Genomic DNA, 13960 nt, shown 5'->3' on the forward strand with positions numbered 1-13960 from the left:
CCACATTCATTTCAATGAGCATTAGAGACATCCATTTTTATAGCTGTATTGTCCACCTACCGTACCATGAGTAAGATGTAAAAAATATAGAGGATGTCCTATTTTCCCCAGAATTTCAGTTTCCTATGTCCCATAGGTATGGACACAGTGACGTACATGCACATATGTATGAAAAAACGGCATGTATATATGAATTTGTATGGCACAGGCCTGGAGAAATGATATGTTCGTGTGAAAGTGGACTTAGAAATGCAGTGGAAAATCCCTCCAGATTCCCTCATTTTATGGCTACTTGCTCATGTCCTTGAATAGCAGCAAGTGCTGTTTGCTACAGAAGTGGCTATAGCTGTAATTTTCTCTTAAGCCTCAGATTAAATCTCTTTCCATACAGTATAATTTTGACCGTACCAGAAGTTGATGTATCTCACGATGACTTGCAGATAAATTACTTCAAAGTGTTTTATAGATACGGTGTAAATATATTTACTTGTCACCTAAGCACACATTTACATAGACTATCAATCCCTTATAACAAGTGTCTGGGTGATTCATTCTGGATGACTTTAGTTGTCTACAAGTCTCAAGCGCATTACACCTGCAGTTACTGATGTGAATAGTGAATAGGTTATATACACTCATTTTCTGATCGTACTTTACTGCAATATGTAAAGGGATTTATTGACCACTAGAAACACACACATACCCTGAACAAACACATATACATGTCCTCACCTGTACATGCATATATACATGCACTCACCTGTATACACACATATGCACGCACTCACCTGTATATACACATACTAAGACTCACCTGTACATAGACATATACGCACGCTCATCTGTGCATACATATATAATAATAATAATAATTCTATTATTTATATAGCGCACACAGATTACGCAGCGCTGCACAAAGCATGTCAAATCGGTCCCTGTCCCCAATGGGGCTCACAATCTAAACAACCTAACAGTATGTTTTTTGAGTATACATGCGCTCACCTGTATATACACACATAAATGCGCTCACCTGTATATATACACATACATGCTCTTACCTGTACATACACATATACATGCATGCATCTGTACATATACACATACATGCACTTACCTGTATATATACGCATACATGCGCTCATCTGTACATATACACTTACATGCGCTCACCTGTACATATACATATACATGCGCTCACCTGTACATACACATATAGACGCGCTCCCCTGTACATGCAAATATACATGCGCTCACCTGAACATACACAAATACACACACACACACATGTGCATATGTATATACATGCGCTCACCTGTATATATACATGCGCTCACCTGTACATACACACATACATGCGCTTACCTGTACCTACACATATACATGCACTCACCTGTATTTACACATACATGCACTCACCTGTATATACACATATACATGCACTCACCTGTATATACACATATACATGCACTCACCTGTATATACACATATACATGCACTCACCTGTACATATACACATACATGCACTCACCTGTACATACACATAGACACAAGGTCACTTGTACATGCACATATACACGCATTCACCTGTATATACACGCATTCACCTAGTGGAGCGTCAACGGCTATAAGGGTGATGTCACACATGGCGTTTTTGGGCCGTTTTTAGTTTTTGTTTGCGTTTTCAGATCGTAAAATTTTTTTTTTTTTAACGCATGCGTTTTTGTCCGTTTTTAATTGTGCAAATTCGGAGAACCGGAAAAACCGCATGCGTTTTCAAAAGCGGATGCATTTTTTTTTAAGATCTGAAAAACACCATGTGTGACATCACCCTACAAATGCCTACAAAACAGGTTTAATTGGCAAAGTAGGAAGAACTCATACTTCTAGACTCTGTATTTGCTTGCTATGTTTGCTGTAATTTTCTGTGTCATGATTCGGCTGCTAGAACAAGGAAGAACCATAAATGGCTGAGGAGAACACAATCACTGTGGTAATGATAAAGGCAATAAGATTTGTCAGCACAGCTGAGTTCATTTTAAGGAAAAAATGTGCCTAATATTTTAAATGGCTCTAAATCCCAATGTGGGAAACTTCATCTGTGATAACTGAAGTAGTTGTAAGCTGCACCTGGAATCCTGTGCCCTCCGCTCTCCCGCTGTGTAAGTGGGCAGTGCAGAGGTGATACATCAGGATAATTGACCAGTGCTATGGGGCTCGCTGTCTAATTTACCCATCTCGAGTATGTGCATAGACTGACTATTTCACAGGAAGCCAATTACCATAATCACTACTTTGATAAACAGATATAATGCAGACTAGTTCCCAGGTGAGTTATGAACCACCGGCCCAAGTACTGCAAGGCGATAGTGGTTTCATGTGAATAACCTTGTATACCATGCCATAGAGACATCTGCTGAGTCTACTGTTTACATGTATTCAATGCTCGTAGAGCAATAACGCTTGTAAACTCCAGTTAAAAACGATGGGAAACTAATATTAGGAGTTTTTTTTACGTTGATTCAGATGTGTGCAATAACTCCATCTAAACTTACGCTTGTAGTATATTTTATATCACTGTAAATATACTGTTCACGATATTTATATTATATATTTGGATCCCCTATGATAAAGAGTGAATAAAATCTAATTTAAAAAAAGCATCTTCCCCTGTAAAAATAAGCCCTACTATTCTAACAGAAAAATGAATATTTTATGAAGGTTATAGCAGCAATGAATAAACCAAAAATGCCATGTGCCTCAAGACTAAACTACTTCGAATAGGAAGATGAATGTATGGACAAAATGACATCACCATATTTCCTAGGTTGAGGATACGGTCACACGTGCCACTAGCATGGATAGTGCCTCGGCCCAATTGCATATGCATATCCAGGGAAATGCATGTTATGGGTAACCAGCATTTAAACAATACGAGACAACAAGGGCTGCTTAACGATCCCATGCGTATCACTGTAAGCACACATGCGATCGGGCAGAGACCCACCCCAGTGCGCTAGTGTTGCATTTATAAACGCATCGCTCGCAGCATGTGTGACCGCACCCATAGCACCTCGAGTTAACCCCGCAGAACTACGATATCCCCACCCACCAATCCTAGATGTTAAGTAATGCAGGATCTTGTAATCCGCACAGTTTACATCTTCTCTCTAGCTGGAAAATTAAGTATCGCGCCCTCTGTACACTAAAATGCTCCCAATACCACTTTATATAATCCATGAGGTGTTGAGTTTACAAATTGAGGGTATTGAAAGCAATTGCCTCAAAATCTGCCCTTAAAAAGCTCTATTGCGATTATACCCACACAACCCCATGTGTGGATATAATCGCAATAGAGCTTTTTTAGGGCAGATTTTGTTCCGTATTTGTGGAATATCAGGTAGCTCATACTAGCCCCAGTTTACTCCTTTCCATTACGCCCTCTGTTTTAGCTGAGTGTAACTGAAACTAAAAAATGAAAGATCTTCGGTTCACCTTCCGTTTCCCATAGACTCTAATGTATCTTCTGTTACCTTCCCTACACATCCGTTATTTATAGTGGGAAAAAAAGACGTAGACAGCTAATATGTTTTTTGATGCTGTTAATAATGGAAAGTGATGTGGACCCTCCCAAATGCAAGTGTGACCTCTGTGCCTTCTACATTCACTTTTACATCCCTGTAAAAATTCCTTTAGTATTTATTATATGAACCAGGGCTCGTATGGTAGGAGAAGAAAGCAATCTATGAATTGTAGCGCGTGGTGGTGGCTGAGGTCTGGCTGCAGCTGGTCACAGACAGATTTATGCACAGCCTGGTGAGTGTTACATGCTCCTGTAGCCTTGCTTATAATTTACATTGATTCAGGCAGAACTTCCCAGCTGGAAAGCATGTGCCTTGTTCTGCCGAAGAGCTTTGACTACATTTCTATTATGTGCAACTGTCCAGGAAAAGCTGCGGCTCATACCCTGTATAGCAACAAACAAGTGTTCACAGTGCAGCGTCACTACATGCGGGGGGATCGCCCAGCGCTTTCTGCTGGGTAGACATTTCCGAGCGAACAATGCTGCCATCTGTATCTGTTGTAACCTGCGCGGATAGATTAGATTTCTAGGAACAAAGAGGAGGGAGCAGTAATATCTGGACACATACACAGAGCGGATTACTGTTTGCACCTGTGAAGCATCAGTCATTGAGGATTATAATGCACACAAATTAACATTCGTCTTAGTTACTGTGTTTAGACTACATTCATAGACCGTGAAAAGCGGCATGATGCTCATTGCAACTTGCTGAAACCGGAGGGGGGAAAAAAAAACCATCTGAAATGTGATCCATATTTTTCTTGTTTTACGTGCTATATATGTTATGGATGTCTGTCAGCTTGTACCATGTACATTACAGCACTTCTCAGAATGACCTCATGTCACCTTTCCTTCTGAATACCAGTGCTGGATGATCAGTTCTTTTTGTTTAGTGTTTTTCTTGGACTCTTTGTGTCCTAGAAACAGAAAGCCGACTGTATTTATGTGACCTGTCATCAGATTTACAATGTCCTGAAGTGTCCGTCGGTCAGTATATACAGGGAAGATTCTAGCTTTTTGGCTGCCTGAGGCAAAAATCAAAATGTTGCCCTTCCTTTCCGCAGAATTATACCACTAATCCCCTGCTATTTTTGGCTCTCTTGATTTAAAGACAAATTTTTAAAAAGCAGTTATGCCCTTGTCAAAACATTACTAACAATTGCTAACCTCCCCGCAGTCAGGTGTGCTGACACTCTGTGACTGAGGCTACCCATGCTGATAGCTGTAACACACTAATAGGTCAGTCGTTGAGGCAGACATTAGTGGGATTGTGTACCTTTCAGGTGATAATCTGCTCCTTGAGGAAAAGGACTTCCTTTCGCTTCTCTCAGCCTTCACTGATCTTCATCAAATTTTTTGCCAGATGTCTACTCCTCCACATAAAAACATCACTTACAGTATAATGTCACCTGGATAACATTGACCCAAAATGGTATATACTGTATACCTCTCACAACACAACTGACCACACTATCCCCCACATATAAAACATCCTATATGTAGCTCCCCAGAATAAATTATAGTACATTCATCACCACCGTTTATCATATATAGAAGAGACTCCTAAACTGGTTACAGGCCTCTCACCATTTTTATATACAGCCCCCTCCCCTCTCCAGCTTGATATTCAGCTTCCTCCCCAATAGTCTATACAGCCCCCTACCAAGTAGTATATAGAGGCCCCTCCTTTATACAGCAACATCGTAGAAATTTCAATTTATTTGGATCTCATTGGAAACATTGTTTGTCGACAAACTCTGAAAAGACTGTAAACAAATTGTTTAAATAAGTCAGTAATAGGTGGTGGAGGAAGTGCCATGCTTTGGGCAAATGTTTTCTGCAGCAGTGATTGGACCTCTCATACAGCTACACATTAGACTGAATGCAAATATTTATCAGAACCTTCTTTACCAACATGTGATTCCTTCCTTGCTGTCATTACTCAATCAACCAGCAATTTACATGCAGGACAATGCTCTCTGTCACACAGTAAAATGGGTAAAGCAGTTCATTGGAACAATGGAATCACCAGCCCAGAGTCCTGATCTAATCCCAATAGGTAAACATCTGGAAAATTCTTGGTGACGAAGTAATGGCCAGGGAACCCCCAACAGCTACAGGACTGTGGAAGAGACTGGAAGAAGAATGGACCAAAATGACACCAGAGCAGTGTGAGAGACTATTGATGTGGCCGCAGATGTACTGAAGTCATTCACAGCAAAGGCCTTCCTACTGATTGGTGACAGTTGTAACCTTCAGAAAATATAATTATAATTTTTCTCTGTGCTACAGTCATTGCTGCTCTCTAATTACGAACATTTTTTGCAAAATATAGGTTTTATGTTGATGTACTTTGGTTATTTTATAAAACACTGTTCTAGGGACATGGTGAACCCCTTACAAACAATCCATCAAATGCTGATCGATGGAAATTACATTCTTTCTGAAATCAAGTGGTTATACATTGTTCTCTGATTTTGATCTCTAGAACCGGATACTTGTATATAACGATTAGGCAATTCAGTCTTGTGCATTACCATGGACCAGCCTGCTGGACTTGTAGACCTGTAAATACAGACTTTTCTCCAATTCCACTAATAATATATTAAGCGCAAATAGTTGATATAATACTTAGTCCTCTTCAGATTTTCACCGTTCATCTTCTTCTTTGACTGTACTTTGAGATTACATTGCCACTGGGCAAGCTTAGCTTAGATTTTATATGTAACTTATTATCTTGCCAGCCAAAGCTGATAGAAAGAAGCTAAACATTAGTCCTCCTACACATTTTTTTTGTGGCCGTTTTATGTTGTATGATATTATCTTCATGGCCATTGTTTTCATGGCCACAAGTATAAGACGGTTGCCCGTCTTTTTCTATCAACATTGGAGTATGAGCACGAGTAACAGCACCGATCGTGTGCAGATGATTTAGGCCACTTGTACACGAACCAGGCAAGCTTACAGCCGGGTGCAGGAGGGGTGCGTGCACCATACCCCTCCATTGAAAGCCGAGTGGCTGCATAACGCACTGTAACTGGGTGCCATAGACATCTATGGGGGCCTTTTCACCCCCCCCCCCATATGTTCATCTGTCTTAGACTGTGTTTTTCGTCCTCAAAATAAAATGAATGGGAGGCAAAGATGGTCACTTCTCGTTTCAGAAAGGAGCACCTTGCACCATCTCACTGTACGTTCTGCCACAGAATTACTGCTGAACCCGCAGGGCTGACCTCAAGCAGATAAACACCCATCGTATGAGGTAAAAGTATGTGTACCTCCAGGGTACAAGCTGTCCGGCTCCACCTTTCTTCTCACTATTGAAATCTATTCTTTTTACGGGCCTTCTTTCTTCTATAGTGGAAGAAGGGTTAATCCATGGTCTTTGGCAGTGTCATTACCTGGCCCACTATTTCTGTGTGAAGCGTGGCTTAGCATGGATATCGCACAGCGCTGGTGTCCTCTTTCATAGTTTATTCTGGATATTCCCTCACACAGACTTTCCCAGCTTGTATTTGACCGTCTTCCAGCATAGCAGTGGTTAGCGCTCACAGTTCCTGCAGCTTGGCACCTGAAGTGGCGTCCTGCCAGCGCTGCTGTCAGAGGAGGCTGTTGTACCTTAGGGTAAAAGAGACCTGAGGTCACGTATGTAATGGGGACATATTACCTGCTGCTGGTTTATAACGTCTTTTAACCCTTTCTTGTGAGAGAGTTGAAGCCAGAAGCCACAGTTTTATTAATTATTATTTATTAAAAGTTTTGCGATTCCTTTTTAGTTGGAAAGGAGCAGAACAAGAATGGGGAAACAACTACTAATATCACCAGTAGCCGTCTATCCATGGAAGCAAACAGATATGTGAGAGAAGTTCTTTGTAGCCACTCTTAACATGAGTTATTGAACTGCGGTACTGAGCGGCTACATGTTAGATGCATTTAAGTGGAGTCGGCCCCCAAAAAAGTAAAGCAAGCATTGTGTTTGACACTTTATAAGCTTTTCTAAGTGTGTTTCCAAAGTGTGACATGTGTTTCTCAGTAATCTCGTATTTTAGAGAAAATGAAGTTGCCAAGTGTTGTGGGTTCTCCTGTTCAACCCTGTACAGTACCACCTCTTTGTACTAGGATTCACACCCCTCCCCTACTGCACTAGCAAGGCACTAACATATCCCTGGTACAATGAGTATCAGTCATTTCTGTATTCCCCGGAAACCCGCCACATAAAAGATATGGATCTCCTCTTTCAGATCATATCAGGTTTGTGGTTCTGTGAGCTACAGAATCGGAGATTGTAGACAAGCGTATGTCAGCAAAACAAAATACAAAAGTATCTTCATCCATATCTATATTCATATTTATTTTTTTTGTATTTTTTGGCTGCACAATTTTTGTTAGCGTTTAGGGATTCAGAAATCAAGGTATTATTATCACACGCTAATAGCAATAGACTAAACTGTAATTTTAAATAAATTGTATTGTTTCAACGGGAAGGAATTTTGGAAAAGATTAGGCGTTGGGAAAATATTACACTTGATAAGATGTAAAATTAATGTCTAGGGATTTATTATCAACTAAATATGGTTGTGGGGGGAAATATGTTTAGTATTAGATAATATCAGTTATTGCATGTATGAAATAATAGTAGAAAGAAAGTTATTTTGGATGTTGATTCATCTAAGATGGAGGTCTTTATTAACTAGTCGGGTAAATAGAAAAGTAACTTCATGGATTTATAAGATATAGATCAATAGTAGGGTTGGGAAGCTAAAACATATTAGTAAATTGAAATGGGAAGTGGAAATTGGAGGGTATTGGCGGATATATCCGCCACTGAGCGCTAAGTCACTGCTCTAAGGGGTTAAGGAAATTGGAACAGTTGTGGCAATACTTGCAGGCATTTTTGTTTTCTTTTTTTTTTCCTTTCTTTGCCTCTCAGCCGTCGTTGTGGGTAGGTAGGTGGGTTTTAGGGAGTAAAAATTTTTAAAAAAATAAGTATCTATAAAAATGACCACAAATGACCATCCAGATGATATATCGGAATGAAAATTTCGGAAATCATTTATTCCTTGTGTAATACATCAAGCTAACGTGAGTGGTGGACTGAGGTTGTTAGATTCAAGTCTTGTGTGTGTACCGTCCTGACAGTTCTCTGGCACTATCTAGTATCACTAGGAACCTATATGTGTTTTTTTTTCTACTAATGTTCATGTGTGTCAGTTTTTAATTCATTCTTTTGTTTGTAAGACTTTTTTTTTATATGTGCTCAGTGGAGGAGACAAACCATTTTCCCTCAGGGGCCAATAAATGTCTTCTATCTTTAGACTAAGTTAAAAAAAAAGAGGCAGGAATTGGATTTTGATCTGCAGCTCATATTTCCAACTATGTCTTTAAAGAGCCCCTCGAATATCTCTTTAACAAATCAATAGTTCTTGGGTGTAGGACAACTTTGCCTATTATCTCTCCCATTTCCTATCAGTCCCTCCATCCCAGTTTGTGATTCTACAGAACTTATCTGTCTTTTTGCACCTCAAACTGTGTTGTATACTACTCTGCAGCCCCCTTCCTTTCCTTCTGTTCTGTGGACACTTTCTGCATAGAGCTTTTAAACTTTAGTGCTCACACAGCACAGTCATGTAACTTGTTTCACTGCTGGTTTCTACTACTTATTATATGCTGCATGCCCCTCCATGTGATGAAAGCTGCCAGGCTAGTCTCTATTTTGTCCTGTATGTTCACTATGAAGTGTTCACTGGACATACTGCTAAATTACTTTATGAGAGAACAGAAGGCATCATGGGATCTCTGAACTGTGATCAGCTTAAGGGCAAATACAGTAAATGGTTATTCTACGTCCACTTCACTGCTCAGGAAGATATTTGGGAAACAGCTTCTGAGCAAAAATTCTGCCATAACTCTGGAAAGAGTGATTAGCACAATATGTGCAGTGTTCTGTTTGTTTTTAAGTGAAGAATGAAATATGACAATTTGGTAACAATCATTGACATCAGAGTTACTCTACAGTGTTTCTTCTTAACATGTGAGTGGGGTCAGGGAGAATATTTGGCACATGTGTATAATATGAGCAATTTACTTACTGTTCTCATGCTGTCATTCATTATTATTGTCTGTATTCCTTGAAACAGTTGATAAAGTTAATATTATATATATATAATATATATTTTTCCAGTAGTCTATTTCAAGCTGAATGGACTTGAAAAGTGACAACTACCAGTAAATATGTGATTGGTATTTGTCACTTCCTGTCCTTCACTATTCGTTGTCCAGTAGGTGGCAGTAGTTAGCACATATCTAGTACAAGCTTATGTTTAGTTTAATTCCTTTACAGTCCAGCAGTGGAATTTTTACAATTCCATTGATAATGATATGATTTATGACTGATCTGTGTTGTAGAGGGGTTGTGAGTGATATGATCCATCAGTGTGGATCCTGAGCAGATCAGCGCCTCGGCCCACCTAGCTAGGCTATGATCCACTTCATGCTGAATGTTTACTCATGTTTTTGCAATTTCAAGGTCATGTCCTTACTGAGCAGAATACAATGTTGTGAAAACATTTCTTAAAAATTTTTTACCCCGAGAAACATTTACAGATGTGGTTCTGTTTTGTCTTTAAACATTTCAGCAACTTTTTAAGGGAAGATTTTGATGAATGAATTCTGAAACAGTTTTTTTTTTCCTCCTGCGTGCATAGGGGCATCTTGTATACATATGTATGTAAGGTATAAAAGAGCCTTTGAAGGTATGCAAATGCTTTGGATACATAAGATAAAGCATTGGTTAAAGGGGTTGTCAATTAAAGAGAACCCGTCATGCAAAATAACCCCCCTAAACTAAATATATATTCATAAACTGCCATTAGAGAGCATTGCCTCTATCCCTTTATTGTCCCTCTACATGCCTGTAAACCTAAGCAATGAGGTCCTAAAGCTGTATGCAAATGACCTGTGAAATGTCCAATGAAGCATTAGCATATTCAAGCTGTCCACTCTATTCATGAGTGGGATGCACAGCCACACCCCCAGTGCATGACTGACAGCCTGTATAATGATGTGAGGCTGTATAATGATGTGCTTCCTGGTGCTGGTGGCCACGCCCCCTGCAGCCTGTGTGTGCATGTGTGTGTGTTTAGGAGAGATACAGCAGCTCCAGGCAGCCATGTTACAGCAGAACATGTCAGATTCATGTGTAGCTGATGTCTGTGTCTCTGTATATTAGGAGGATGCAGCATGTCAGCAGATGCAGCACACACACTAGCCATGCTTTACTATACATTACACACAGACATGAGCAGGGGGAGGAGAGGGGAGGGGTAACAGGGGTGACATCACTGCCTCTGACCATGTGACCAGTCTCATTTACATGATAAAAAATAGATGATTTTACAATGAATAATTTATGAAATAACTAGATAAAGGCTGGGATGGGATCCTTGTGAGCTGCTCCAACAGGTAGAGATGACAGGACAAGTGACAGGTGTCCTTTAAAGGCCTTGTCAATTAAAGGCCTATTATTAGTGACCAGTTCATTCACTCCTATAGAACATCACTAGACAGATGGTACTATGGTACCAATTGATATGGAGGGGGGGGGGGGGGTTCATAAATTAAATATTGCAATTTTTTTGTAGTTGTCCACTTTAAAATTGATTTTCCTTTTGGCCTTGGTTTTTGCTGTCTATTGTATAATTATTTCAGGGTTCTGTTGGGTAAGGGGAATTGAGTTCAATGCTAGCTATAATAAGTCAGAACTATTTTCCTACTATCCTGATGCACTCATGTTACTTAGAAGTGGCTGTCTGGGTTTTGGTATTTATGATGACTCAACAGAATTCCACTACAGACAGTCCCTGGGTTATGTGCAAGAAAGGTTCCCTAGGTTTGTTCTTAAGTAGAATTTGTATACAAGTCAGAAGAGGTACATTTTGTAAGTGTAATTCCAGGCAATTTTTTTTTTGTCCCTGCAATAATTGGATTTTCAATAAAGATTTGTTGCAGACACATTTGATAACTCTTACAGCTGCTCATTGGAGCCGAGGCTAAAGTTCAGTAAATTATCAGATCCAGAGAACCTCACCAGAAGTCACAGTGGGCAGAGAGGTCTGTCCGTAACTGGGAGTCTTCTGTAAATTGGGTGTCCTTAAGTTTGGAACTGCTTGTATTCTCTTTAAGAATACTCCACAAGAGGCATGCCTTGTAATGTGATTGCTAATATAGTGTTAGATAATATCCTTCTTGTAAGGGTGAGAGCTCATAGTGTATGTGTCATGAGTATTGCCCAGCAGTGTCCAGTGCACTTCCAAGAATGTTCTCCTTTACCAGTCATCGACACTGTAATGGTCTGAGAACGGTGACTCACAAGCTCTGGAGTAATGTAATATATGACTCCATGGGGAACTTCTACTGAAGAACGTAAACAGCTTCAGTGTATAGTCTCAGGTTATTGAATTCCTGTAAAGTGGTATTCCCCAATTTATTTATTGATCACCTATCTCTCTGACAATGTCAGTGTGTGTCAGAGAAATAACCTCACCATTATCAATTTCTTCACGTTTCCAGTAAGAGTAGCGGGTGATAGGTTGTCAGTATCTATAAGCCGTTCTAACTGGAGCTGAAAGCTTTGTATGGGATGGAACCAGAGGTCCACTATTTAGTGGCCATACCAGGGTACTTTAGCGCAGGAGCAGAACTGCACTACCCCATAATAGTCCCTATAAAGTACACAGAGCCATCTATATAGCTTAGAAGTGACCAGAACTGCAGATATGTGCAGGGATCACCAGTCATTATCACAAAGACCCAGAAATCCTGTGCATTTGCTTTAATAATAATTGTGTAGGTTTGGTTTATTTCTTGTTATTGATCTCAGTTTCTTTACTATATTCTTCTCTCTTCTCGCTTTTAGGAATAAGTGGCTTGGAAGACTTTGTTTTGAAGTCCGCAACACTGTCCACATCACCAGCATGTCCACCATTCATTCCACTGAACTTTGAAGCAACCCCAATTGTGCGAGTAGCTGTTGAACCAGCACATCCAAGTAAGTATGACAAAAAGTCAGGTGAAGAGAACATCTGATGGCACAATAGTCATTTTGCTGATCAGTCTTGCATTATTGAAGCTTGGTGTACAGGTAGGTTACACATCCATGGATTGTTTATGCTGGCTGAGATTTGTATGGTTATACCAAGCAAGGATAATCCGACTTTGTTACCTTCACAGCTTCAACCCCTTAAGGACGCGGAGGGTTTTTTCTCTCATTTCTCGCTCTCTGCCTTCAAAAATCCATAACTTTTAATTTTTCCATGTACAGAGCTGTGTGAGGGCTTATTTTGTGCATAACAAATTTTACTTCTCTGTCACATTATTTATTATGCCATGCATTGTACTAAGAAGCCAGAAAAAAAATCCAAATGTGGAAAAATTGGAAAAAAACATGTTTGCGTCACGTTCTTGTGGGCTCAGTTTTTACAACTTTCACTGTGTGCTCCAAATAACACCTCTACTTTATTCTCTGGTTTGGTGCGATCGCGGTGATACAAAATTTATACAGATTTTATTGTGTTTTAATACATTTTCAAAAATTAAAGGAATGTGTACAAAAAATTGCCATTTTCTGATGCTAATAACTTTTTCATACTTTTGTGTACGGAGCTGTGTGATGTGTCATTTTTTGCTAAATGAGCCAACGTTTTCATTGCTACCATGAAGTCTGTGCGAAATTTTGGTCACTTTTTATTTCATTTTTAATGTGATGTAAAATGGTGTAAAAGTCATGTTTTGGACATTTGGGCGTTATTCTCCGTTATGTTGTACACCACCGGCAATAACCATTTTTATATTTTGATAGAGCGGGCATTTTGGGACGTGGCGATACCTATTGTGTCTGTGATTTTTACTGTTTATTACGTTTTATATCAGTTCTAGGGAAAGGAGGTGATTTGATATATATATATATATTTTTTTTATTATTTTTGAAACTTTTTTTTTTTTGCTACTTTTTAGACCCTCTAGGGTACATTAACCCTAGATGGTCTGATCCTTCCTACCATATACTGCAATACTACTACAAGCACAGGACGCGGTTACTTTGCTGCAATATGCAACACACCCCACCTGTGTATGAAAAGGGCTCAGCCCGTGAGTCCTCTTCATACACCCCCTCACCTCCCCCTTTTATTGCACACTACCTCATCACTAGGAAATTCAATTATGATCTATGTATGGATTTTCCAGGGAAATTATTATAAAACATTACCTATATACTTTATATACCTATAGTTCATTAACAGTATATGCCATGCAGTGACATCCAGTGTTATGAGTGAAGACATTGGCATTACATTAAATCCTTAGGTATAGTTCTATAGGGTG

At 39.5% G+C, this 13960-nt stretch overlaps 1 protein-coding gene across 4 annotated transcripts in view; it reads left to right on the top strand.

The window, feature by feature from the left end:
- EFL1 (elongation factor like GTPase 1) overlaps positions 1 to 13960 on the top strand; it is a 177741-nt gene that overhangs the window by 120846 nt on the left and 42935 nt on the right. For all 4 annotated transcript variants that reach the window (XM_072148346.1, XM_072148347.1, XM_072148348.1 and 1 more), the window contains exon 16: positions 12495 to 12626. In XM_072148346.1, the coding sequence (XP_072004447.1) occupies positions 12495 to 12626 (132 nt within the window). The remainder of the gene's footprint in view (positions 1 to 12494; positions 12627 to 13960) is intronic.

Source organism: Engystomops pustulosus, chromosome 4, assembly GCF_040894005.1.
Source record: "Engystomops pustulosus chromosome 4, aEngPut4.maternal, whole genome shotgun sequence".
NCBI classification, from domain to species: Eukaryota; Metazoa; Chordata; class Amphibia; order Anura; family Leptodactylidae; genus Engystomops; species Engystomops pustulosus.